Below are 27,600 nucleotides of genomic sequence, written 5' to 3' on the forward strand. Positions count from 1 at the left end.
GTGTTTGCTACTGCAGCTCATGCTGGGCAGCCCTTTAGAGGAAGTCCAGCTCTGCATGCTCTGTCGCTCTGAACCCGCAGACTGCTTATACATCCCCAAGTGAAAAACAAACAAACAAAAAAAAACAAACAAACAGCTTGTATGTTTGCTATGCAAGTTTCTCCATAAAACATGAAACAGCAATTATACGGTGGCCAAACCAGCCACATTTGTTAAAGCAAACACTGTGTGTACACCAATATTGGCAGACCATAATTGACCTTCGTTAAATTACGGTACATTCCACCTTCTCTTTGAAATTTTCCTTTCAAATTAAGCTAACAAAGAATAAGATGGCTCAGTAAATGTGTCCATATGAAAATGTGTAGCATATGTATATATACATGGGCCACGATCCTTGACAGTGCAACACCCATAACACAGGTGCCAAGCAAAACGAAGCCTTACATTCAACTAAATCCTATTACATCATCCATAAGATGAGACATTTTGAAAACTTCACTTTATTTCAGAATTTTAAGGCATGCCCTGGGCATGGGTGGACAGAACTCGAGTCAGAATTAGCCAGGGGAAAAAAGGAGGAAATGAGTAAAGACAGCTCTCTCTCTTTTGCAGCCTTCGCAATTTCCATTGCCTTTTAATAGTTTATAGTCAGATTTATTAATGCCAAACCCTCAAACTTTTCCTCTACAACAACAACTGTATTCACCACACTTTTGTCCTTTCTTCTCTGATTGAACTAGCTCATGGAGATACCATTTCCTAAGTTGCTTTTAATTATTATTTTGAGGGTGCTGCAAACCATGAGATGTGACAGGAATGGAAACAGTGACCTGAAGCCACACAAGAGTTTCTTTGACCCATACAAAAGCCAGAATCTTGTGTACCTATCGCGAATGCCTCATCTTCCAGAGAAAAAGAACTGAAAACAAAGGAGAGGACACATGCCACCTTGTCCCAGTTTTTTCAGAAAGAGAGGAGACAAAGAACAAGGACACATCTCTTGCCATGAGGGGTGAAGCTATAATTTGAAAGAGACCTCTGGATGGGCTGGAGGGAGAAGCAAGAGTCACAGGGAGGGGGCTATGGCAAGACACCAAGAGCAGTGTGTGCAGTGGGCTCCCATGACAGGAACTGGTGGCCCTCACCAAGGACCGGTTCTTGTCCTCACTTCTCTGCACCCCAGTCCTCTTACAAACACATGTCCCAGTGGTGGAGTCACCGTTCCTGGGGGTTTTAAGGTTGGACCTGGTGCTTAGGGACGTGGTTTAGTGGGTGACAGTGGTGACAGGGGGATGGTCGGACCAGATGATCTCGGAGGTCTTTTCCAACTTTAATGATTCTACGTTCTCTATGTGGGAACTACAAAACCCCATTAACTCCCTGCTGCTTGCAGGACGGCTATACAGCAACGCAAAGCCCCTTTCAAATCCACAATCCGTCTCCGTGCTTAGTCAATTCCCCTCAGGAAACACACTGGGGGCGCGTTGCCCGCCGGCGCTCGGAGGCAGGCCGCGCTCGCCCGCGGCCACCAGGCGCCATTTCCGCGGCCGTTCCCTAGCAACCGCCCGCAGCATGGCACGGGCACGGCGGGGGCTGCCGGCCGCCAGCCGCCCGGCCTGAGGGCCGCTCCCGGGGGCGAGCGGGCCGGAGAGGGGCCGGTAGGGTGGCCGGGCCCGCAGCCGCCGGGCCGGGGCGGAGCGGAGCGGAGCGGAGGGGCAGGGCCGGGGCGGGCCGGGTGACGCGCGGGGCAGCGCCATGGGGGCGGCGGCGGAGCGCGGCGCCTTGCGGGGGCCAGCGGCTGAGGGCGAGCCGGGCCCCCGCCGGTGAGGTGAGGGGACGGCAGCGGGGCCGGGGGGCGGCGGCGGGCGGCGGGCGGCGGGCGGGGGACGGAGCGGGGCGGGAGGCCCCGCGGTGCCGCTGCCGGGGACTTCCTGGAGCGGGGCGGCCGGTATTGGCACGCAGGGCTGCTGGGGGAGGGCTTTGGTGCTGCTTGCTTGGGCGCTGGGCGGCCAGCGGTGCCGCCGGGGGTTCGGCTCGGGGCGTTGTGGTGCCCGGTGTGGCTGCCGGGGGCATGGTGGCACGGATCGGCTGGCTGCTCGCTGCAGCCTCAGGGCACGGCTGCGGCGCGCTGGGCCCCAGCACTCGCCGCCAAGCCAGGGGTACAAGGCAGAGCCGGCCGCGTGTGTCTGCCACTCGTGTTTGTCACGGTGAAATTACGGGATCTTAGTCTAAAGCGATGGCGGGGCGGCGCTGGGATTAAGCAGGTGCAGAAGTATCTGCATTCTGTGCTGCATGCTGTGAATTGCGAAACCCCAGATTCATTATCCGCTGTTGAATGCGTTTCCTCTGAAACAACTCCAGAAGGTTTTATGGTCTGAGTTGGCTTAAAAATACGAAAGGTGGTTTTGGGGGGTAAGCTCCAGTGTCATATATTCCTATTGCTTGCGGATCCCCCTAAGGAAGGACCCTAACCCTTCTCAGCACAGCCAGCAGATTGAGAACAGTATTTTAGAAGATGGGATAAAAGCCTCATCTCCAGGAACAGAGAGGAGCAGAGAGGCACAACGGTGAAGGAGGGAAGAACCATTCACATCATTTAGGCAGGAAGCTCCCTGCCCTGTCACAGGAGAGCCAGCACCCTGTCTTCCAGGTGTGAGATGTCAAGAGAAGTCGGCAGAAAGGGTCTTTAGATCATCTTACAGGGTTGAGGTGGGTAACTGCCTACAAGGTATGGGGTCATGTTATGGGATGCAAAAGAGCGTCTTGTGATTGTATAGAACTTACAGGATGCGTAGGATGGGGACCAAAGGAAGGTGACCAGGTGGTTTGCAGGGGAATAAGTATGAGCAAATAGATGGGTAAGAGGATAAAAGGGCCGTGCTCTGTGCCAGATTACCACAGCCTGTTCCCTTTTCTCATTAAGCTTCATTTCTAACTGCTTTCCTGCATGGGAGGACTCTTTATTCTGTGTTCACCTGTGCATAGTGAGGTTGGAGCTCCAGCAACGGGGACAGTCGGTCCTGTAAGACCTCTGTGGCTGGAGTCAGATGGTCTAAGTACCCGTGGTGGACTGGGAGCACAAGTCCACAGCGCTGGTAGCAGAGTGTCCGGAGTGCACACACGTGGTGTGCGTGAGCCCATTGTGGTGCTGTGGGTGGAGAACATCGGGCTGGGCTGGCGCACGGTCAGCAGAGTGAGAGGCTGGGGAGCCAGGGACCGAGCTGTGAGTGTGGGCACGGCACTGGTGAGATCAGAGGGTCCTTGGGCGGACAACAGGAGAGATCAGGATGTCCAGGCCAGCTTCTGGAGAGACTGTAGGATCTGGGGGCCACTTCAGAGACTACTTGATTGGGTGGCACAAGGCCAGACCACTGGTGCCATCTGTGTTTGCACGAGCTCTCGGTTTAGCTGGGGCAGTCTCCCTGTGCAGGTGTGTGTGTAGCCAGGGAAACGCACCCCCTGCCTGGCCCCTGGCTGCACCTCGGGCTGTGACACTGGGCTGCCAGGTCCAGCAACACCTAATGTGTGTACAGGACCTCCGCTGTACGTTGAGGACGCCAAAGTCTTTGGCTCTCAAAACTGAAATTTGGAGCGAAATCTGCAATGGCTGTTAAGTTGCAATAGAGTTGTAAAACATTTGTCATTCTGGCTAATGCAAATAAGGCTACTTGCACGGGTGTGTAAATAGATTTGTTTAAGCTGCCGCGGTGTAGTAATGGAGCACAGATTAAACACAAATTTAGGCTTTGTAGTTTTTTTTTTTTTTTCTTTTTCTTTTTAAATGGGATCTGGTGTTGAAGTCAATAGAAGTGAAGATAGAAATAGGAATAAAAATGGGGAACTTTTAGTGTTGTGGTACGTTTTGCACTTTCCTTTTCTCTCTCTATATTTCTCAATCTCGAATAAATCTGGTTGTGGAGAAGAATGGTAACACAGAGCCTGAACGGGGGTGCTTATCATCGTAAGAACTGACCTTTCTTTTAGACACTTCCTGGTTTTAGTCTAATGCTGTAACTGTCAGTTATCGTTGCCGGCAAATTAAAGGACTCTGCTTGTATCAAATATCAACCTCCTATTAAAAAAAGTAAAACCAAAAATTGCCATCCTGCTTGCTGTTGGAGCTTATGAAGATGTGGCTATGCACTCATGGGTATAATGGTCCAGTCTGGTGACATGAAACTGATAGGCAGAGGAGCAGATTCTTTTAGACTGGAAACTGTGACTGGAGGCATTTCATAGGGAATCTGAAGGGCTGCTTCAGCATCTGTCCCTTCTTGCCCCAGAAATCCTGCTTGCCTGTGGAATACCACAAGTAAGCTTCAGATTGCCAAATGGGCTGGATGTACTTTCTTCTGCTTTAACATTTTCCATACACTTATTTTTTTTTAAATTATTTCATTGTTGTTTAAGAATGTAATGCAGTTTTAATTTAACACAACGCCATAATTTAATAACCTGCCGTTATTTCAAATGACTTTATTTTGCTTTCTCCAAGCAACAGTAATTTTAGCAGCTGTTAGGGCAGATAACCGAAAGTGCATGGCAGAGAGACACGGGATTGCAAAGTGGAACAATGGGGACTTCCAGAAAGTGCTGTAGGTACGCTGTGTGCATCCATGGATGTTTTTTTTCCCCCTTTAAAATATGCTGAAGGAGGCATTGTTTTATCCTGATGCTCTCCCTTTCTGTATTGCTAATTTTGAGGGGACCTTTGTGGTGATAGGTGAGACAAGTAACAACAACAAAACATATTTTTAGTACAGTGAATGCTTCTCAGTGTCATGGGCTGCTTCTGCATACAGGCTGTTCCTTAAATTGTGGCTGGGGCAGGGTTGGAGTGTACATGGTGTAAGCCTTTGTGTCTTCTTTCCAAGTTAGTGGCATGTAAGACATCAGAAATAAAGCTAGACACGTGATGTATGACAATATATGATTAAAAATTGTATACTATGCATTTTCATATTAAAGGACTGGAGTTCCTTAAGACCTGTAGTTGTAATTATATGAATTTGGTACAGCCTTTAAGTTTCCTAATTTTTCTTTTGTGCTTCAAGTTGTGTTTCCAGTTTCATTTCATTTTTGTGGCAGCACAGAAGGAAAGCCCTACCACATGTTACAGCTTCTCCCCTCTCAGATGATCTAGGTGCATACGCGTGCAGTCAACCTGATGATCTCTGAAAATGCCAGCCTAGCAGTAGGCACACCTGCTCTCTGCCTGCTCTGCTTTCTGATCAGGAGAGAGGTGGGAGGGATGAGAGCTGGTGTTTGGAGCAGGTTCTTGCTGTGGGGCTGGCTCGGGGGCAGTCTTTTTGCCATGGACTCTTCGTAGCCAGCAGGAGAAGTGGGTGCAGGCTAAATAAATTGTGTTGGTGGTTGCAGCTTGTCTCTGACCAGGGGTTTTCAGCAGGAGAGCAGCGTTTGGCAAAGATTGACACCTTGCTTGGAGTCAGCTGTGTGCATTGGGCCTTTGCTTCTGCTCAGATGCAAGACTTGGCAGCACCAGGACCGTGTAAGATGTAGAGCCTGGGGTCATCCCAGTGCTTTTCTCTACTCTTGTTTCTTTTCAGTGGTAGTAATGAGATACACTTCTGCAGATTGAATGTATTGCAGACAGCAGGACATCAAATATAATTGCTGCTCTAATATTAACAAGGAGGGGATGCAACAACTTTTTGAGCAGTGTCCCACCTTTATACTTTAATATGTGCTCATTTTGGGTATTAGGAAACTTGGAGATGAATTCAGAACAACCTAAATTGCACGGGTTAAAAGATGTTAGGAGATGGTACTCTATTAGCCTGGTTCGCTACGTGTCAGGGAGCACAGTAACATTCCTGTTCCCTAAATAGTTTCTCCCTTTTATGTCTGTGTGCCTCAGACATACCTTTGCAGTCTGGACCCCGTTCTGAGATCTCCTTCCCTCGTTCTTGTGTAGGAGGGCCCCATTCTTCTCCCACACTAGTAATTCTTCTCCTTCCTTGCAGTTGTTTTTCCTGCAGCGCTGTCAGTGTCACCACAGAGCTGAAGGATGTTGTCACGGAGTGTCTGAACACTTGCTCCTGCCCGCCTTGCTGATCTGCAGAGAGCAGCAGATTGTGCAGACAGCACTAGTTCCTTAAAGCTAATCCGGATGGTCTGTGTAATCCCGAACTTTTTTTGGCTCGCTACCTAACGCAGTTGGGTTCACCGTTGGTGATGCTAAGAGTGATGCTAGCGGAGGGAACGCCATCAACTCGTTTGTAAGGTCCTGGCTTGACTCCAGCGAGGATTTCACTGCCTGTGGTTTTGTAGCTTAGTCATGGACTATTAAAAAATATCTCAGCCCTTTCCAAAGATGAAAAGGCCTTAGGCCTTAATGGCCTGAAATTGACCTGCATGTGCTTAATATATTATAAATTCAGATTTGATTTGAATGTGTAAAGCACACTTTACATAGGCATAGATGTTGGCTGCGATTAATTTTATAAAAATGCTAAGCCAAGACCTTTTGGTTTTGAGAAACAAGGGTGTGGCTGAAGTGGAGGTTTACATGACTGGAATACACATTTTTTTAATGTGTAGAAGAGGCTTTAAGGCTGATATGTCTCATTTGCCTCTTCTGCCAAATGCCTTTAAAAGAGAGTGTTTCTTTATGAAAATTCAGATGTTGTCCTACTCTTTCTTCTGAACATCTATCCTCAGCACTTTTAAAAGTGGAAGAAAAGCTGCCCTGCTTTGAGATGAAAGTAGATTTGCTGTATAAGTCTTCAATATCTGCTTGTATTTGACATCCGTGAAAGAATTCCTGTAATAAACTAACTCCTCGGGTTTAAGTACATCTCATGGTGACATGGGATCCTGACAAGTAGATTGCCTTTGATTATCATCTTTTAGTTTTGTAAGATTGAGCTATTACTTTTTTTAAGCACAATTTTCTGAAGACCAAGAGAATAAAGAAGTGAATGTAAACCACCTTTTTATAATTAAGATCTTGCACTTTAAATGTGTACATTCTTTTATTAATATTGTACCAGTATAATTAAGTAAATGAATGTTTTCCGTTGTGTATTCTGACTGTCCTTTACAATTCTAAGCTACATAGTACACAGCTGGCCTTTTACTAGATATAAGTCTGTACAGTTTTATGTAAATATTTGCATTGCTCTTGTACTTAAACTTCCGTGCAAGCCCCGGGGAGCTGGATCTGAGGTAGTGTTAAGATTTCTACTTTTAAAGATTTGGTCCTTGATTTTTTCATATTTTTTTTGATACGAGTTCTGTGTTAAACTTTTAGGCTTAATATATTTTTCATTTGTTTTGGACAGTGCATTATCTTCAGGAAATGGCCTCTTCTAAGTCCTTGATGAACGTTCTAACCTTCAGTTTTGGATCTGCAATAGGATTTTTCCTATGCTATCTTCTGTTTAGCATGATACTGGAAGAAAAGGTTGAAATCCAACCTCATATTCTTCACAATGATCCACATGGCCAACACGCAGCAGATACAGATAACGATCAGTTGCAAGGACAAATGAATTTCAATGCAGACTCTGGACAGCACAAAGGTATCTTGTTACACCTGACTAATGATATAGGGTGTTCCCTTTTCATGTATTGCAAAATGTTGTTTTCTTCACTGCCAAAATTTTGTATGAGTCATTTTCTTTCACTTGCCAATGTTCAGGTTACACCTAAATAATTTTGATCTCCCAAGGTCTGCTGAATGGTGGTTGTCTTCAATTACATCACAGCAGTGATTTTTCCCTTTCCCCTTGGAGCCTGTTTGTCCAAGTACTGTGTCCAGACTTGGCAGTTTCTTTAGGAAGTTTAGAATTTCTCTGTAGGAACTTCTCAGACGAACCATGGACATCAAATGTGATTTATTAAGGAGATATATTTGCTAGTGCTGTAGATGTGGTTGAATTGCTTTTTAGCTTTTAGAAGGTAATTTTGGACCATTTCTAACATATGATCTAACCTCTCAGATGAAGCTAAAAAGAGGGGAAAAAAAAAAAGAAGAAGGAAGAAAAGCAGCAATGTGTCACTGGGCCCTCCTTACTAGGCTGATTATGTGGCAATCCAAAGACAAATTGGTGTTCTCAGTCAAAACCAGAGAAATTTGTTTACACTTTTTTTTTTTTAAAGATGGTAGACCCATCTAATATTTCAGGTATACTTTTACATTTGACACATCTCATTATATGAGTTCATTCTAAATCCTAAAAGCGGGCAGTATCTGAACTGGGGCAGTTCAGATTAGAAAAAATGCTTGCGCTATAATGCGTTTGCTGAACAAAGACATTAGTAAGTAATTTGTTATTTCAAGTTATTTAAATTGCAAACTCTGTAAGATAAATTTGTGAGTGCTTTGCATGTAATCACAGAAAACTGTTGCAAAGAAAACCTTGAAAAGGTTATACGGGAATATTTTGGGACCTATGGTGCAGATCTCACTCTCCATGGAACGTTCTGTTCTATGAGTTAGCATCACTCTGTGTGTGTCAGTTGATAGGTTTCTTTGAGGGAAATGAACACTTTGGCACCATGGAAAACATTATATTGCATACCTTTTGTTCAGCACAGCAATAGAAGGTTCATACTATGCTATTTTACTACTTCTGACATCTTATAAATAAGATTTATCATGATATTATGATAAGTTCTTTTGTTCTGGCTTACCATCTGCTTTTTCCCTTCAAAACCACATTGCTTTTAAGAAATATTTATTAGATTCTGTTTGTTAGCATAAAATTACATAACAAAGCTGAGAAGTTTTTTGACCTTTTTGTTGCAGTCGTGTTCACTGTGAATGGCAAAAATACTCAGTTTTTAAATTGTCATTCGTTTTCCAGTGCCATAAAAAGGATGGCTTCTGATAGTTTTTGTGTACAAATGAAGACATTCTAAAGTCACACTTTCTCAAACAGATTCCCATTTTGATGTCAAATCAAAATGTATCTTTTGAAGTCAAAGTAGCTTGAAGAATTTTAATTTCTTGGTTTGCGGAGTTTTGTTTTTCTAAATGTGAAGTTAATTTCATTTGGAAACAAAGACCTCTTCTCTGTCTTTTCTGATTTAGGAATGGAATGTTTGGGGAGACGTTGTTCTTGGATTTATTTTACCACTCAGTGAAGTGTAATGCTTTCAAATTTTCCTCTTTTTTTTTTTTTTTTTTAGATGAGAATAAAAATGTTGCAGATGGACTGTATCAGAAGGTGAAAATACTTTGTTGGGTCATGACTGGACCTCAAAATCTAGAAAAGAAAGCCAGGCATGTTAAGGCCACTTGGGCCCAACGTTGTAATAAAATACTTTTTATGAGCTCTGAGGAAAATAAAGACTTCCCAGCTGTGGGCCTAGAAACCAAAGAAGGCAGGGACCAACTGTACTGGAAGACTATTAAAGCTTTTCAATACGTGTATGACCATTATTTTGATGCTGCAGATTGGTTCATGAAAGCAGATGATGATACATATGTTATACTGGACAATTTGAGATGGCTTCTTTCAAAATACAGTCCTGAACAACCAATATACTTTGGAAGAAGGTTTAAGCCTTACGTGAAACAGGGCTACATGAGTGGAGGAGCAGGGTATGTTCTAAGCAAAGAAGCTCTGAAGAGATTTGTTACTGCATTTAAAACAAACAAATGCTCTCACAGTTCCTCTATTGAAGACCTAGCACTAGGAAAGTGCATGGAGATCATCAATGTAGAAGCAGGAGATTCTAGAGATACAAATGGCAGGGAAACCTTTCATCCCTTCGTTCCAGAACATCTCCTAATCAGAGGATACCTACCAAAAACATTTTGGTACTGGAATTACAATTATTACCCTGCTGTAGAGGTAAGCCTTTAGGAACCTGACAACTGTTTTATGAAATTCATCTTATGATGGTATGATGTGTGTATTGGCATATTAATGGCAGCTAAATGTATTCTAGAAAAGAAGATTTTGTTGTGACTTCCTGAGAAATACCTCTGAGCAGACTCATTAAACACAGTAGTCATCAACTAAAACTTGATGCTAAGAACTTAAGGTCCTGGAAGAAGTAATGAATCTGGAATTATTATTGCTGTCTTCCTATGTTCTGTGGACAACAAGAAATGATTAAATCTTTCCAATAGGTTTGTCTGGTGTCATCACCACTGCCTTCCTTGCAAAGTTACCGCTCTGTTTTGTACCTTCATGTCCCATGTAGTAGCTTCTCTTCCAGCCACCCAACTACCAGAGTGCAACGAGAAGGGAGTCCAGTGAGGTTCATTACAAGCTGTGTGTTAAAACTAATATTTGTTTCTTATGTTTTTATATGCTTCCTCATCCTTCAGGGTGTTTTTCTTCATTTTATCTTACAGTTTTAATTTTGGCTGGCTTTGCTTAAAGTAAGTTTCCAACTTGAGTATTTGTTCAGCTCAACTGTTTGAACTTTCACTTTCAACTGTTTTCATGGAAAAGAATAGTCATTTTTCATTTAGATTTTTGCATATCTTTGTATGCCATATGCTCAGTTACAGGATTTTTTGCCCTAAGATTAGCGTTGATAAGAAATTTCCAAGTGTAAAAAATACCTGAATCAAAGACATTGTCTCAAAGCTGAATCAGAGCTAGTCAAAAGCAATTTGTAAAAAAAATGTGTTAACAGCCATCTTTTAGCTCTTCAAAATGCTTAGTAATGTCAATTAAATTAATAAATTTAAATAAATAAATATAATACCTCCAAACTGATTCATTACAGCAGCTGCCTCTATGTAGAAAGTTAGATACTGGCAAACCAGGCAGTGGTCGAGCACACAGAGGTACACGTGAGCACATTTGGCCTTTGTATTCTGGATAACTGATAGCATGATAACAAGCGTGTATTGTGTCATATATAAATGCAAGTGTATTGTTTCATTTATAAATACAATATACTTATACCTGCTTGATGCTGCTTAATTTTGTTTAAACACTGACATAAAAAGTGAAATATGGAAAAGAAAGAACACCCTCTGGCATTTATGAGAGCAGCTGGTTTCTTCATTGGCATGGCTACAGAGGCAAAAGATTTTGTCCAACTGTGCTTTTGGAAAGATGAGTTGGCAAATGTGTCTGATTAATCCATTTTGCTTGCTTAATATTAAGCTTTGAAATACACGAATGATGATGATGAGTTTCTTCCCATGAAGTCAAGTGTGTGTCTGAATTCTTCCTACAGTATCTTTAATGCAGGGCATGCTCTGGAATTCTTCCTGATTATTTTGACTTGTTTTGCATTTTAGGGTCCCGGCTGCTGCTCCGACCTGGCCGTTTCATTCCACTATGTTGACTCCATGACTATGTATCATTTGGAGTATTTGATTTATCATCTCCGTCCGTATGGCTATTTGTATCGGTACAATCCTGATTCGGCAAAGAATCTAGAAGAGCAGAACAAAAATGAAGCACTAGAGGATAATCAAAAGCTAAAGCAAACAATTTCTGAGAATTAAGTGGACTTTGAAGGAAACTGAATGAAGCCAGTACAGAGAAAAAGGGTCTTCCCCATCTCCTGCATGAAGCTTGTGGACTAGGATTATTCGTGGATTCTTATTTCAAAAATCACGTTGGCAGTACTTCCAGCCAGTGTCTGTGCACAACAGAGTCCAGCGTGGGCTCTGACTCTTTGGGATAGTATGATCTTGCAGCCCTACTCATGAAGATTTGGGGCCCTAAAGCTGTGAAATAGGAGGTGGTTCTGGTACATTAATCTCTGGAAGAACTTGTATTAAAAACATAGTGAACAAGTTCAAAGATAATCATACAGTATTTCTTTTCTTTGTTTCTTTATTTCCTTCCAAATGTTCTGTTAGGTGAGGTCTAATACTAGAAATCTGATATTGCACAGTCAAATATTTCGTGATGGAAATATTTATCTTGTGTTCTTAATATTTAGAAATTACTTTGGGTATTTTGCCCTACAAGGAAGGGAGAGGGGTAAAAATACAGCCTCAAATCTGCTTTGCCTTAACAACAGACCAGTCGATATGAATAGACAGAGACACACCTCAGTGACTAACTTCTGAATTATTTCAGAAATGAAATTCACTGCTGTGAATTAATTTTTTTTTTTTACTATAAGTCTCTATTCTACAAAACAATATGAAGTTGGATTACTACTAGTAGCCAGGAGCAGTTACAATTCAGATTGCTGAGGTGATGTGAGGAGCTTGCATACTTGGCCATGGCTTTTTTTTGTTTGTTTTTAAATCAAGTTGCCACCTGGTAGAATGGATGACTCATCTGAGAACTTCATAAGATAAGCTAGATGCTTTGTCTTACAAAAGTCTCTCCTCCTTCATACCTTCTCTGTAAATCTGAAAGGTTAGTATCTTAACAGAGCTACAACGGCATATAATAATTTGGTTTCATCCTGTGTTAGAATTACTTCATCTCTCTCTGATTCTCACATTACTCTACTTTGTGAAATGATCTTATTCATTAAAATTCTGCAGATACAAGCAAGTCCTATTTTAAAACTACAGCAAAGCTGATTTGACTGCTTGGCCAAAGTACTTAATTTCACTTTTCTGAACTTTTTTTTCATCCATTCTTAACATTTGTTCTGTATTTGTTTCTTGTTGTATTTTTCCAAACGAAGTGTTACATGATCCCTGCTTCACTCTTGTGAAGCTGAAGTATGTAGTTGTTCAGGTGCACCAGCCTGAATGCAGGAATCTTTCAAAGTGCATTAACTCTCTCCACTACTTTATGAGTATCTCTGCCTCTTAACTGCCTCTTAACTGAAAACACTTTCTTGATGTGAGACAAAATTGTGTTAATACCTGAAGAATTTTCAAAGGCCAAGCCTGTGTTTTATGTACCCAAACCTTGTGGTTTTCTCTTCATCAAATTCAATTGATAGCAAAGTTCAGGGGATGGGGTTAAGCTTGACATGCCTTTATTCCACACGTCGACAAAATTTCTTTCTTTTTTATCGTTTTTCACCTTCATCATATTGATGAATTTGGACATAACCTGATTACCTCCAGTCATTGCTTTGGAGAGGGCACATACTGGTAGCAGACAGCCTTGGGGACTGCTGCTGTCCTTCAGGGTGTTCCTTGAAGAGGACGTTACCATAAAGTACTGGAATTTTTTTTTCCAAAGATAGCTCTCGCACACAGATTGGGGTTCTCTCTGTGGTCCAGCAGTAAAGTTCATGACTTCCTTTCTGGTCATTACTCTGCAGTATAATGGCAATTACTGAAATAGCTTAAGGAATTGAAATGCTATGTACAACTTCTCTGCCTGAATGCAGGTTGGGTTTATATACAAAGTATTAGTTAAATGAATAGTTCCTGTTGGGTTAAATCTGTTGATCGTGAGAAAGATCCTCTCTGAAATACTGAAAGAGACAAGAGCTTTATTTTAAGTTAACTGACTTATGTAGAAAATTATAAATATATTTGTTTAGAAAAATGAAAAAGTCTCCAGTTAGCTGTAGTCAGAGGGACACTTGTCCAGAGGAGAATGTACGATACTTTATTTTAGATAGATGCTTCCTTCTGTGAGCTAAATGTTTATCCCATGTGCAACACAAAACAATAATATTGTGAAATCCATATGCTATTGATAAACCCAGTGGCATTGTTCAAAGCTGCAATTAAAAGATTCTGCAATATGTAAGGAAACCATAAAACGTAATCAATATCCCAACTTTAATCTCTCTGCCTTTCCTCAGCAGCAGTTGTAATACTTGTCTGCTACCCAACTGTCTTGTGGGTTTAGCAGGGCAGGGCAGGAGTGTCCCTCCAAGAAACATGCAGCACCCTACAGGGAACGAGGAAATAGAGGAACAAGCAAGCAGCATGTATGTGCAAGTTGCATCTCTTTAGGGAACGAGGCAAAGAACATCCAACCTTGTGATAAGCCAGCACCCTATCTGGAGGAGCAAGAGTCGCCTGCTCTTCAAATGTTTGTTCTTGCTCTGTTTTAAAGTGTCCTTGCTCTTGGGCCTCTGAAATGATTTTCTTTGCCTTTTTGGCAGCACTGCACAGTATTTATTTTTTCCTTTCAATATCCAGACAGGCTGGAAAAAAGTATTGATTTTTTCATTCTGTGGTTCTCACAGAGGGCTCTTTGTTGAATTGTATGGTTGTAACCATGAGCTGATACCTCCCAGAACAATTGGTTTGCATCTCACTCTTCAAAAGCTTAGGGAGGGAAGATCGGAATGTGAGCAGCTTAATTTTCACATACAATATTACACAACTATTAGTAGTTTATTATTTCACTCTCAGGGCTTCGTGCTTTGACAAAATATTTAATGAGTTTGAGTATTTCAGCAGCCCAAGGAGGCTACGTTACAGGTGGGGTCCCCATTCTGAAGCACAGAAACAGGCTCTTTCAGGCTATTCAGATTACTGTGCTCACTTTCTCTGAGATTTCTTCACTTTATAAAACCTAAAAGCTTCCATCACCATAGTAGTGATTTAAAATGTCTCATCTCAAAAATTTTGAATGAGTTTTCTTGAAATTACAGAGCAGCAGGGTTTTCTTAAGCAGTTGCTTGTGCTTGGATGTGGGATGTCACTTAGTGTAACAGCACCATTTTTACCTTGTGTTAAGTCAGTTTTAGATCAGAAGGAACAAGAAGGCAAAGTAGCTGCCTTCTGATCAAAGTCCCTAGCTGAAGGACAGAGGTAATCTTGGCTTGCAGAAAAAGACCAATTTTAATCTTCACTCCCAGTTCAGTTTTGCAATTTCTATTGGTCTTATATAAGAGGTTAGACACCGTCTCTTGTTTTGTGGAAGATCTTTGCTGATGCGTTTTGCCTTTTAGACCGCTTTGGTTTGCTTTGCTGTGGGTAGATACTACAATCACTTTTTGTTCACATGTTGCCATTTGCTCTGTTACATTTCCAGAAGTGTACCTTTCAGTAAGTAGCTGATAGACCTGTTACGTGCAGTTTGCTGTCTGAGAAGGGTTTTTTATCTTTGTACAACAGAGAAAAGTGGATTATTTCCCTGATGTACCTCCTACTGATGCTAACAGTGCACACATGGATGAAAATAGACCCCTCAATATGGGTCTGCTTGGGAAGGCTGCTTTGTCCTTTTTCTGTCAAGAAAAAACGCCTGTGGAACTCGAAAGGTGTAATTTGCTTTGTTTTACCATACTGTATTTAAAATACTCCAGAAATGTTGTTAATCCTCTAAAAAAAAAAAAAAAGGATATTGCTGCTGGACAGTATGTTCCACTTAAAACCTGTGAATGTTTCCTTTTGCGGTTCTAGGTAGTTGTGTCCTTAATGGCAGGTATAGGTGACTTGTCTGGACTGATCACCATAAGGTTTGTTTCTTAAATACCTTCTTTAAAGTGCCTTTGACCAAATTTTAGCATCAAAATTAAGTTGAGAATTGAATAAATAAAATAAGTTATCTCATACACAGTGCATGTCTGTCTTCATTTACCCATCCCATACACTAGTAGTGTAGCAGCACAGTTTTGATGAAGAAAAATCACAGAATCACAGAACTGTAGGGGTTGGAAGGGATCTCGAAAGATCATCAGGTCCAATCCCCCCCTGCCAAAGCAGGTTCCTCAGAGCAGGCTGCCCAGGTAGGCGTCCAGACAGGCCTTGAATGTCTCCAGAGAAGGAGACTCCACAACCTCCCTAGGCAGCCTGTTCCAATGCTCCGTCACCCTCACCGTGAAGAAGTTCTTTCGCGTGTCAGTGCGGAACTTCCTGTGCTCTAACTTGGTGGATACAGGAAAGTTGAAAAGCTTCTTGCACTTACTAAGTTTTCTGTTGTTATATTTACATTACTAACAGATAGCAAGCTATGTAGAAAACAGTTTTGTTTTAAATATTAAATTAATTGTAAGTGCTAGTGCTAGATTCACATACACGGACTGTTGTAACTGTGTTTCGCTCCTTTTCAGTGTCTCCATGTTGTTACAGCATCCTGAGTGAGCTTGACTGTAGCTGGTACCTCAAAGATAAAGCAACCCTGTTCAAAATTAACCAGATTTGACAGGGAACACTGCCTTTTTTAAAGGATTTATTCTTTCACTGAACCTCTTCTGCAAGAAAACTGTTTAGATGTAAATGTGTTTTCTAACCTCACTTTCTGCTACCTGTGCTGAGTCAGGTTCAGCAATAAGGAAAGTTCCGTGTGTGCAGATAGGAGGCATCTTTATGTGTGTCCTTGCTAAGTACAGGAAGTCAAACAACCAATTTGACTGTGCTCAAGAGCTGGCACGTTTTAGCTAAGAAACAACAGGCAGTTGAAGAGAGGATAAAAGCTTCTCTCTGGAGTTCCGTGTACCCGTTACACTCTTATTGCTGCTACCGTAACTTTCACCTGTCAGGATGAAACTAGATCCAGCAAATTGCAGGATGCCATTGCTGGGGCAGAACAAAAACTGCTCTAGTGAAAAACTGTTTCGTAACTGGGTTTGCTTTGCCTTTTTTTTTTTTTTTTTTTAATATGTAACAGACACTGCAGATTTGATTACCAGAAGTTGCAAAGATATGAGTGAAAGAACGTTAAATGAAGGTAAGCTCTCAAAACCAGTCCACTTACAGAAAGCTTCACTGGCTCAAGGGAGTTTTCTGGCATTCTTTTCTCTGTGCTACCGTGAGTTAAAAAGAAATTTAAGTAAATATCCAGGGACTGTGAAGGTTGTTGTAAGCTGCATGGAAAATAGGCCTGCACGTTCCAGCACTCACTGCAAAATGTTTTTTCCTCCTTTTTGCTAGTTTTTCGCCTTAATGCGGCATGTGGCAGGGAGAGATTACTTCTAAGTGCGCTGTTGTTAACACTGGAATTCAGATGTGGTTTTGCACTGTGACCCAGGCACTTTCCTTTTAACTCTTCTTTCCAGATGACCTCAGCCCCATCCCATTTACATGTAACACTTCACTCTTGTGGTGAAACTACAAGCCACGAGGTATGTGCCCTTCCTTCCTTTCCACCAAATGCCTTTCTATAAGCTATGTGGTACTGGCCCCAACTTCATATTCCAGCCTCCGCTTCTACTTCAATGTGTAAGGCAGCTTTTGGGATGAGAAAGCGGCAGTTCTTTTGCATGCTCAAGGTGTTACTTTCTTTGAAGGTGTGATTTGGCTTTTAAAAAGATTCACTTTTTTTTTTTTTTTTTTTTTTTCTCCTCCTGTGAATAGCTTCAGCTCCTGCTCTGCGAAGTGCCGAAGTGCCGTTTGAGGAGCGCATGCTGGCGGATGGGTTGTTGTCATTTTCACACTTCAGGTGTCTGCGGTTCACTTCAGGTCTGTCTGTAAAACGTTACACTGTCATCGGTGAAGTTAGTAATTTACCAAACATTTTGAAATCGCCCTGTCTAAATGGGTCACTACTGCAGCAAGAGTCAAATTAAAAGTTACAAATTAAGAAGATTTGAAGAGATGGAGTTGTGAGTTTCTAAGGAATGTTTGTTAAATAACAAGTTGTGAACAGCTTGCTTATTTCCTGTCATTTAAACTAAAGTTTTGTGTGAGTAGGTAGATAAGTTTGCAGGATATAGCTCTTCAGGTTTACAAAACCAATCTGCAGCCTGTGTGAACACATCGCTTTGACATCTCAAAGTCAACAAGGCTGGTTTATTTTCCTGAATTTCTATTTTGGCTGCCAGCAACACCTTGCCCTCTTTCAATTTCTTTCTACTTCTAGGATAAAATCCTTGTGAGCTGAAAGGGGAGAAGCTTTGTCAGCAACTTCACCCCCCTGAAGAACCGGATCAATCTGCTGCTTTTGTCCTGTTCCACCCTGCGGTTTCAGTGTTCCCAACAGCTCTAGGTCCTCCTTGCTCCTAGGTGGTCAAGGTCTTAACTCTTCCTCATCTCAGAATTGATTAGAAGGACTTAGAAATTGATGTGCGTTAGTACCCTGCACCTTTAAGAATTTAAACAATGATTTTTTTTTGTTTCATTGTCACACTTGAATTCTTATCTAGCAATCACAGCAACGTTAGGCTGTTAAGGGTTGTAGTGTAAGATTAATGATAAAAATTAACTTGGGGCCAAATGCTGAGTACTTGGTAGAAATCAAAACAAATAGATGTCTGTATATTTTTTTTTATGTATTTTTTTTTCTCCAAACTCTCAGTTCTACTAAATTTGGGAGTACAACAACACTGTTGAACATCTGTTCTCTGGCTCATCTATCCCAAGTAGAGGAGGTGGCTGTAAACTTGAGTCCGTATCCTTCCTAGATTTGTAGCCCAGGTGAGCAGCCTGCAGGGATTAAGCATACATCATAGGAAGATCACACCTAAGGCTCTGAAATCTTCCCAGCACAGAACAGTACTTCACCAGCAGCTCAAGTGTTTCCCATCCAAAATGGCAAGTTTCACAAACTCCACTGTAGACTCTCTTGGAACCAAATCTACTGGTGTTTCAAGGACAGAAAGAGTAATCGTATTTGAAATCAAATTTCAAATATTTAGAAAGGTAAACCTCTCCTGTTTAGCAGCTGGCGGAAGTTCAATGTGAACAATGAAGTCATTGTTCCTGTTGGTCAATATTAGTGGAGAATAAGTAGAGTCTGTTTACACAGATTAGAACATTGGTTGTCGAACTAATTGAGAGCATCCTGATTTTAAAACAATTCCATACCAGCTAGCTTGGGTTTTATGGGCTTTATCAGCATCAAAAACTGCATTTCAAGCACCGTGTTCAGATTACTTAAAGTAAATATTACTAAAGTGCACTGGCCATATTCCATTCTAGGTAAGTTTCACAGTCTTTAAATGTAGACATTCACAATCTTTAAATGTAGAAGTTGCCTTACCAAACTTAGATTTGAATGTTCACAAATTCAAGCCAATTCCAGTGGAAGAAACGTTTTCATGTTTTCAAACCATCATTACAATGATAGCATTTCAGTCCTATTACTGCATTGTACAATTACTAGTACTTTCTCCAGGAGATTGTGCTGAAGATCTGGCAGACCTTTTTGTATTTCATCTTTAGAAAAACCCAGTTGTAAATGCAGTTATGCCAGTCCACAGTCTGGCCAGTGCTTGTTCAAAGAGCTTTCAGCAATGTTGACTGAAAACCTGGTGGCTTTCTGGTTTGTGCTGGTCTTTGCTGTACTGATCAACCCTCCAGCATTTGAGTCTTGGTCTGGATTTCACAGGTATTTTCAGCAATGCTTTTTAGAAGATCCATGTGTACTGGTGGCAAGCAGTTGTGCTGGATACTCAGTGTGAGTCCACAAGACGCTCGTCAGTCTTAAAGAAGTGAAGAGACCATGAGCTACTCTCATAGCACCCAGGAATTTTACTCCTGACATCATTGTAAAATAAGGAAACTGTTACAAATGTTTAGCAGCATGTGGAAAAAAAGAAGGTGTGGTCCTTTTAGCTAAATATGTTCGTGTGCTAAGTCTGGTCCCAAGTGAGAAAGATCTTGCAACATGTAAATGAACCAAAAATGTTGGTTGCTCCTGTGGGATTTTGCAGTTAAGCAAAAGTTAATTACGTGCTTTTTTTTTTTTTTTTTTTTTTTTTTTTTTTTTTTTAGCTGAACCACCTAGCATTTTTTATTTCTAAATGTGTAATTGTGTACTGTAAAGGTATCTCCAAGATGGGCGTAAGGAAAGAAAATATTAGTACAAGTAAAGTGGATGTCCCCTGCTAATATATCAGTCAGTAGTAGCAGTAGAGGAATTCTAACAGGACTGAAGAGAGGACAGAAACTTTTGATTTTGCACTTTTTGTATTATGCCTGACTGCCTGGGTCTCTGAATTCCCACATCTGTTTCAGCTGGAGCATTTCCTCAGGGGAACGCCTTAATGACGGGGTTTCCATGTACAGCTGGAAAGCTTTGTACTCCCTGCTGTCTGGCAGCACATTCTCCATTTAATAACAGCCCAGGCTTTTCCACCCAAAATGCCCTGACACTCCTGAAGAGTTTTGAGCTGTTCAAGATGGTCAGGTTTTGGGGGATGAGGCTCACTTTTGTGGGGTATTTGCCTGTCTGCTGGAGTGTAGAGGCTTGAATGATCTGGTTCAAGCATGCAGCTGACTCTTTTGAGAGGGACTTCTGGATGGACCGGATGACTTCTGTGGTCCCTTCCTACCTGAGTTATCTCCTACAACCCTAAAATGTTTTGTCAGCTTTGCAGGGACATGTTTTGGCAGCTGCATGTTTTCTCCTGAACTCCTCTGGGTCCTGCTGGTCCCAGCTTTGTAGCCAGCTCTTTCCACAGCCTGCAGAGACCCTGCTGGACCTCTGTGGGCTGCATCCTGCCCACCTCATCATTCCTGTGATCCCATCCTGCTTTTCACTTACCCCCTTTCCTTCCAGAGGAAAGGAGATACCAAGGCAGGAATTCTGTACATCTTTTTGACTAACACAACACGAAGTCTGACTTTCACGACCCATTTCACTATAAGGGTAGTTAGATGGCTGTTTTATCTCAATGGTAAAGCATATTATTTCCATCAGGTGGGGAAGGGACTGTTCCCTTCTGTGTCATTTGTGACTTTTATACAGAGTGATGTAAGTGACTAACTGTAGGTTGTTTGCCTTCCTCCTTTCGGTGTTGTATCCTGGTTAGCCCACAGTTACTTTTACGGGTGTAAGATCCTCTCTCTGTCTTCCTGTTCAGTAATTGTGGCTATTGACGGCTGAACTGAGATCACATTTCCTTGGTATACAGAGCTAGCAGGTTATCCCTGGTAATGACACAGGTCTTTTGTGTAACAAAGGCTGCTAGTATCTGACAATCAGCAGGCAGCTGCTATTGAAATCCCCATAAAAACAATTAAGGACAAGGTGAGAACATAATCCAAGACATTTTTTTCATGCATGAACGTAATGAAGTGTCACACAGGCTTGCTGCCTGCAGCACCTGTGCCAATCTTTAAGAATTACTTTTTGTAATTCTTAAAAAGTGAGTACATAAAGAACAGGAAACAAATGCAGCAAGGTAGAAAACGCAGTCCCTTGATGTTCAGCTCAGCATTATGCTGATATTTAGCATGCCATTACTGTTTCAGAAATACATCTGTTCCTTGTTAGAGGGAGGAAGCAAACTGGTTAAAGAAAGCACAGTTAAAGAAACACAGGCAGTATCCAAAAACTTTACTCAAAGATCCATGAAGGAAAATGTCCAAACTAGGGCTTGCCACACCGTGGAGTAACCTGTTCTGAGGAGAGCACCTGAGGACAGGTGGGGATGGAGACCACAGTGTGCTGCTGCCATGTACGGGGACAGTGAAAGCTCTACGTACACCTACATATCTGCATACACCTAATGATCCTGATATGATGGTTGGGCTTATTTTTATACCACAAATAACTTCTAGATCTGGTGTTAATGCTGCCCCTTCCCATTGCTGCTGCTTGACTAATAGCCACTGTTCTTTGGAAAGCAGAAAAGGGATCTCATTACAGAATAAGAAGGTAAAAAACAAACAAACAAACAAACAAAAAACAGTGTAAGATGCATAAAAGGGAAAAAGATGGGGGAGGAATTTAATGAAACGATGTTCCTGGAGTGAAGCCTGGTTCTTGGGGCTGTAACATTGGAAAGCTCTAGAGAATGGATATTTTGGGACATTGCTCGTTCGACCTGAATGGGGAGGAAGGAAGGTTGTTCAGCTTCTGTCCCGCGTTGTATCCAGGAAGGGGTCATTCTTGGCACACTGATGTACCAAAAGCAGAGATCAAAATCTAATCCTGCCATCATCCTCCTTCACCTCTCTGCACACTTCCTTCTGAGCTCCTTAAGCTCCTGAGCTCCTTACGGGCTCCTGAGCCCTTACCCTCAGATCACCCCGGTGAGAAAAAGCTGTTCCTGTGCAACGCCTTCATTTCCTGCACAGCCAGTTCTCCACCCAGCTTTGTGTTGGAGATAGCCTGGGACCGGGGACTCTCATTCACTGTTGCTGCTGTTATGCTGAGCCCAGGTTTCCCTGGTGCTTGGGTTTCCAGAAGGTGCTCCTAGGCTTGACCTTAGTTGCCTGAAATTTTTTAGATGCAGCAGGTCATGGCATGGTCACAGATAAAGCCGCGTGCTGCAAGGAGAAATTGATATCTGCAGTTAACCATTTATAATATCTGCAGTTAATAATTTCTCTCCTTTTCATTGTGTGATTATGGGAGGTGTTGCTCATTGGCTTTATAACTGTGATATGGTGCTTAAACACCCTTTTTATAGCTGTGTTCCTGCTTCGGCAGAAATACCCTAGAACATTTGTCCCTGCAGTACTCAGTATCTGGCTTCGCCTCCTACTTACACAATACCCAGTTTAAACATCAGTCATGAGACAATTTATAAATTTGTAAAGTTATAAATTAGACTGAGGAATATGGAGTAGCTACAGTGGTGAGAAGTGAATGTAATTTTGTGGGATGAGTTATGAGGCAAACCAGAAGTCCTCAACCAGCTACTGCTGAGCCAGTTGTTCTGGGAGTTGTTACTCCAATCTGATTTTGCAAAAACCTCTTGAGATGTTGCTGTGATTGCTTTATTTTGTTGTTTTCCTCCTGGTGGCACTGCAGGATAAAGCTATGGTTGTTGGGGCCCTGGGCTGCATCACATAAGGTGCTGGGATTTCTTTTCCCTGATGTGAAAAATTCTGTAATGCTCAGTTTGGGAACCAGTACAGCCTCCTGCTTCGTGTTACCCTGAGTTACCAAAGTGAGCTTTAACTTATTTAAGGGAACTTTTGCTGGATAATTTAAAAGTTGTTCTTGTGTGCAAATGGTTTTCATTCTGCCAGGGAGTCAGAGCCCAGGGGCAATAAAGTTAATGGAAAAGCAGCTTTTCCTCCCCTTCGCTGAGATTTGGATGAGAGATTATTAGCTGTGTTTGCAGCAATCTTATAGCTATTCCAAAACGGGTTTATTCTGCAGGTTTACTCACCTATTTATTCTTGTCAAAACTCTTATCTCTTGTTATTTTTACACTAACAGATTGTTTTGTTTGTGTCTCATGGTCAAGTAAATGTATGCCAAATGCTGGAGAAATCCCTTTGGCCATGCCAATAAAACATAAATGTGGCCCTTCTCCCTCTCCCTGTCCGCACATAGGAAGGTTACAGTTGCTGGAAGAAGAGACTGTGAGACAATGGGTCAGTGTTCTTCCTTTATTCTTAGAAATTGCTCTCAAATAGGCATTACATACTGTTAGAAAACCAAAACGAAAGTCTTCATGGATCCCAGTTTAGTGCCTTATCCCTTTGGCTGAATTTCTACATATTCCTTGTTAGGAAGAAAAAAACAACAACAATAACAACAATACAAACAAACAAAAAACACAAAATGGGTTTAAACAGAACTTGGCTCAAAATTTTGGTTTCATGTGTCCATGAAACTTAGACCTGATTCCCTCCCTCCTAAAAGAAGTGATAAAACTCCTGGAAGTAAAGACATTTATATTGAAGAGTACCTCAAGTAATAACCTACTATTATTGATATAACTTATATTTCTCCTTTTTTTTTTTTTCCTTTTTTTTTTTCTTTTTTTTTTCTGTTTAATCTCAGATTCACCTCTTGATCATTTGGGGATGTATTTTATTCCTTTATTTGAATCTTATGAAAAAATGTTGTGGTCTGTAAATGATAACAGCTACACATGATTATGGAACACAATGAATTGATTCTTGCTCAAGAATACGGGTTGGGTCTTTGACAAATTTTGGGGTTATTCTGAGTGATTTGACTTGTTGAGTTTATGATTTGACGTTTAAGTATTCTTTTTTCAAACTGAAACTATTTTCCAGCACTCATTACTTCTCTGCAAACACACATTTTTTAATATATTTTTTTTTTCTTCTGAGAATTCATTGTGTAGCTATAGGCTAATGGCCTTTTCAGGAACTTAAAGCAAGCATGTATTATATCTTTCTATTGTAGATGCCATTTTTTATTCCTTTGCTATTCTCTGTAAGAATTAAGACAAATTTTCTGTTTGGCTTTTTTTTTTTTTTTTTTGGCCAGATTGCTTGGCTGCTATATCCATGTTGTTTTAGAGATGGTAATAAATAGTTAAATAGAAAGCCTTCTTTTAAGACTGACATGCATCTTGTCATGTCACTTCTCTATGCTATGTATTAAAAGAGGAAATTAAAGATATTGATCATTGCAAATCATTGCATGCTGCTGCTCATGCAATGCTCACTTCTCCCAATGCTTCTTCCTCCCTCAATTTGCACATGAAAAGCATATCTAACATAAACTGAACCAGATAATCTAATTTTTCAGTGTTTCTATGCTTTTTCAAAACGGTTCCATGTTAGTGACAGAAATGCTTAGCAGATAATTTTATCAAGTGAGGGACCAAGTTTCCCAATGCTTTGCTAGTAGCTCTGTTTATAATTTGCTATCCAAATATCTCAAATAGAGGAAAAACTAGGTCTGATCACTTTACCTTTTTTTTTTTATAAATAATATATATAAATAATTTATATATATATACATATATATATATATTTGCCTATTCTTCTGCAAATGGCTACCAATAATGTCCAAAGAATCATCCTATGAAAGCAAACAGCAGTAGGTAATGCAAGAAACAACAAAGTAAATTTAGTCCATAGCTCTTACTATTTTTATTTTTTTGGAGCAGAAGTTTCTGAGAAGATAGCGAGGTCCTTGTGATCTTTATTTTAGCATGTGCTTTGTTGAAAAGAACCATGTTCATGGGTTCATTTTTAGTCCTTGTACCTCGCAGTGCTAAACCTAATTACAGCTCCCTGTGCAGACAGGTTAGCTGAGGGACAGAAGGGGAAATTATAATTCTGTCATAACCATGATGGTTTGGGGCAGTCTATAAAAGGAGCTGGTTATATGTTGTATGCAGAGCTGAAAAAAAAAAGTCAATGCAGTTTTAGGATGTGTTTACCACGTGTACATGTGGACATTTCTGTGTATGGCTGTACTTGTCATCTGAGGGAACTTGATTTGAACTGTGTGCTGGGCATTTCTGCAAACTCTGAGGAGGGTCTGCTGCTTGTACAGTTGGCACTGAGACAGATAAGAAAGATGCTAAGGAGGAAAAGTGCAGGAATGCTGCCCTAAATCTATACTGTTCATAAAAGTTTCCTGTCAGAAACAAAATTAAAAATAATATAAAATAAAGAAAAAAAAAAAAAAGTGGGTGTTTGGAGCTTTTTTTACAGCCACGTCCAGATGAGGAAACGTGGTAATCATTTTCCTGCTCAAAACTGCAGTTCAAGGAACGCTGCCTATGTTTAGTCAATTTAGAGTAACGCAGAGGAAATTTGAAGATGTGGGAGAAACTGAGGAGTGCAGCAGGACACTCAGTAAACAGACAAGGTTATTAACCACTTTGAATGGGCCCTGGGGACAGGCAGCAACTAAACTGGATTAAGGCAGAGACGAATTCATTTTGATGGTGGTTAGCAAGAGAATTGCAGAGTTGCTCAGAGTAAAAAGCTGCTGCTGCTCTACTGTGAGTAGATAGGGTGCTATTTTCTTTTAATGAATTTTCTTTCCTGAGCCTTTTTCCATGGTTACAAGCACAGATGTCTGAAATAGAATTCAGATTACAATGATCAGTTATACACGGAGTGAAAAAAAAAAGTGTTATTCTCAACCATTTTTAGCTTTTAGGGCTTATAGCATTGGGCATGGTCTTTAACAAGATTTAAAGATGTCATGATTAAACTCTTCTTGCTTTAAAATTTACCTGTAATGTTAATAAACTTTTTGTTTGTTTCCCAATGGAAAAAGTAATGCTTTCAATTAGTAATGATGTTCTAGAGTATTCACAACTCGGGAATAATCAGTGGGCATTTGGCAAAGAGTGCCCTCTCCTGGTCTACTGATCCCAAACAACCTGGAGGATGTGCAGCTGGGTGAAGGGGCAGGTAAAGGACATTTATTTCAGGCTAATCTAACTTAAGCAGCATATAATTATTATTATTGTTAATATTATTATTATTAATAATAACATTATTATTATTAATTATTATTATTATTAATTATTATTATTATTATTATTAATTATAATATTATTATTATTATTAATAATGTTATTATTAATAATAATAATATTAACAATAATAATAAACCTTTATAACCTTTGTTTCTGCTTTTTTTACCTGAGGAGTCATGGCTTGCAGAGGAAGAAACAATCCTTTGAGATCATCAGTCCTCAGTGTGCATAGTTTTGGGGTGTGACATGGAGAAAAAGTCTGCTGGGTGAAGTTCAGTGGAGCCATGGGGACTCTCTTTAGTGGCTTGAAGGAATTAGTGTTTGGGGGGGTACTTCATTTTATTTTTTTCCCCCCAGTAAGCAGTGACAGCTTACTGTATTTAAACGAACATACAAAAACCACCCTAAGAAGATCCTCCTGTTAAAAGAGGGCAAATTTGGTCTTTGTCCAAGTAATGATGAGACAGCTTCTTGCTTACTTTTGGATAATCTTGGTCCAAACAACAGGAGGTCCAGTTATCACTATCTGTATTTAGGCATGGAGTTTTTCAACTGAGCTGAGGCCAATGGGATGAAGTTCAACGAAACTTCATTGTGTTCAAGAAAACCCTCATTGTTGTCTTTTAATACTTAAAGGGGGCTTATAAAAAAAAAAAAAAAAAAGATGGAATGTGACTCTTCACATAACCAGATGATGACAGGACAAGGGAGAATGGTTTTAAACTTTAGTTTAGCCCTGTAGCGTGTGCAAAGAAGGTTTACGAAGCTGGTGAAGGGCCTGGAGCACAAGTCCTGTGAGGAGCAGCTAAGGGAGCTGGGTTTGTTAGTCTGGGGAAGAAGAGGCTCAGCGGACACCTCATTGCTCTCTGCAACTGCCTGAAAGGAAGGGGTGGGGAGCTGGGGGTCGGCCTCTTCTCACAGGTAACTAGTGACAGGACTAGAGGGAAGAATGGCCTCAAGTTGCACCAGGGGAGGTTCAGGTTGGAAATGAGGAGACATTTCTGCTCAGAAAGAGCAATCGGGCACTGGGACAGGTTGCCCAGGGAGGTATTGGAGTCACCATCCCTGGGTATGTTCAAGGAAAAGTTGGAGGTGGTTCTTAGGGACATGGTTTACAGTGGGTGACATCGGTGGTAGGGGGTTAGTTGGACCAGACAATCTTGAAGGTCTCTTCCTACCTTAATGACAGTGTGATTCTATAAATTCAAAGGGACGTTGCCACTGTAGGGTGTTTTTTGTTTTTGTTTTTGTTTTTCAGGAGCAGCTAGTCCTAAAATATTTCTGGGAGGTGTATGGTAAGCTACGGTAGAATTTAACTACACAAAATGTTCATCTTTTCTGGATGGAAAGTTCTCTTCTCTGTATACTCATCTGGATACATATCTCAATTCCTATATATAAATATATAGGGACCTATTTGTTTCTCTGGTTATCTAAATCTCTCTCTGTCTCCAACTTCAATAACTTGCTTGCCTATATCAATGTAACAAGTTATTCCTAATGAAGTGTAGGATATTATACTGACTTCCTGACTCCAGGCTACTTTGGGGTGAGGGTCTTTTTGGGATGGGGAGATGTGTTTTTTTTTTCCCTTCAGATGACTTTTTTTTTTTTTTTCTCATGAGGGTCATATTTTGTGCTAATCTTGTTCTTAAAAGGATTGTCACTGTCTCTTTGTTTTAGGATTTCTTACATTGTCTTCGTGATCTAACTGAAATAAAAGCC

The 27,600-nt window shown here is 41.1% G+C and overlaps 1 protein-coding gene across 1 annotated transcript; it reads left to right on the plus strand.

The window, feature by feature from the left end:
* Positions 1–1,744: 1,744 nt before the first annotated feature.
* C1GALT1 (core 1 synthase, glycoprotein-N-acetylgalactosamine 3-beta-galactosyltransferase 1) lies at positions 1,745–15,336 on the plus strand. The gene is made up of 4 exons (XM_084306932.1): positions 1,745–1,831; positions 7,308–7,547; positions 9,160–9,827; positions 11,240–15,336. The coding sequence occupies exons 2-4, from the start codon at positions 7,325–7,327 to the stop codon at positions 11,447–11,449; spliced, it is 1,101 nt and encodes a 366-aa protein (XP_084163058.1). The 5' UTR covers positions 1,745–1,831; positions 7,308–7,324; the 3' UTR covers positions 11,450–15,336.
* The last annotated feature ends 12,264 nt before the right edge of the window (positions 15,337–27,600 follow it).

This window comes from Netta rufina (genome assembly GCF_964035555.1).
Source record: "Netta rufina genome assembly, chromosome: 2".
Lineage (NCBI taxonomy): Eukaryota > Metazoa > Chordata > Aves > Anseriformes > Anatidae > Netta > Netta rufina.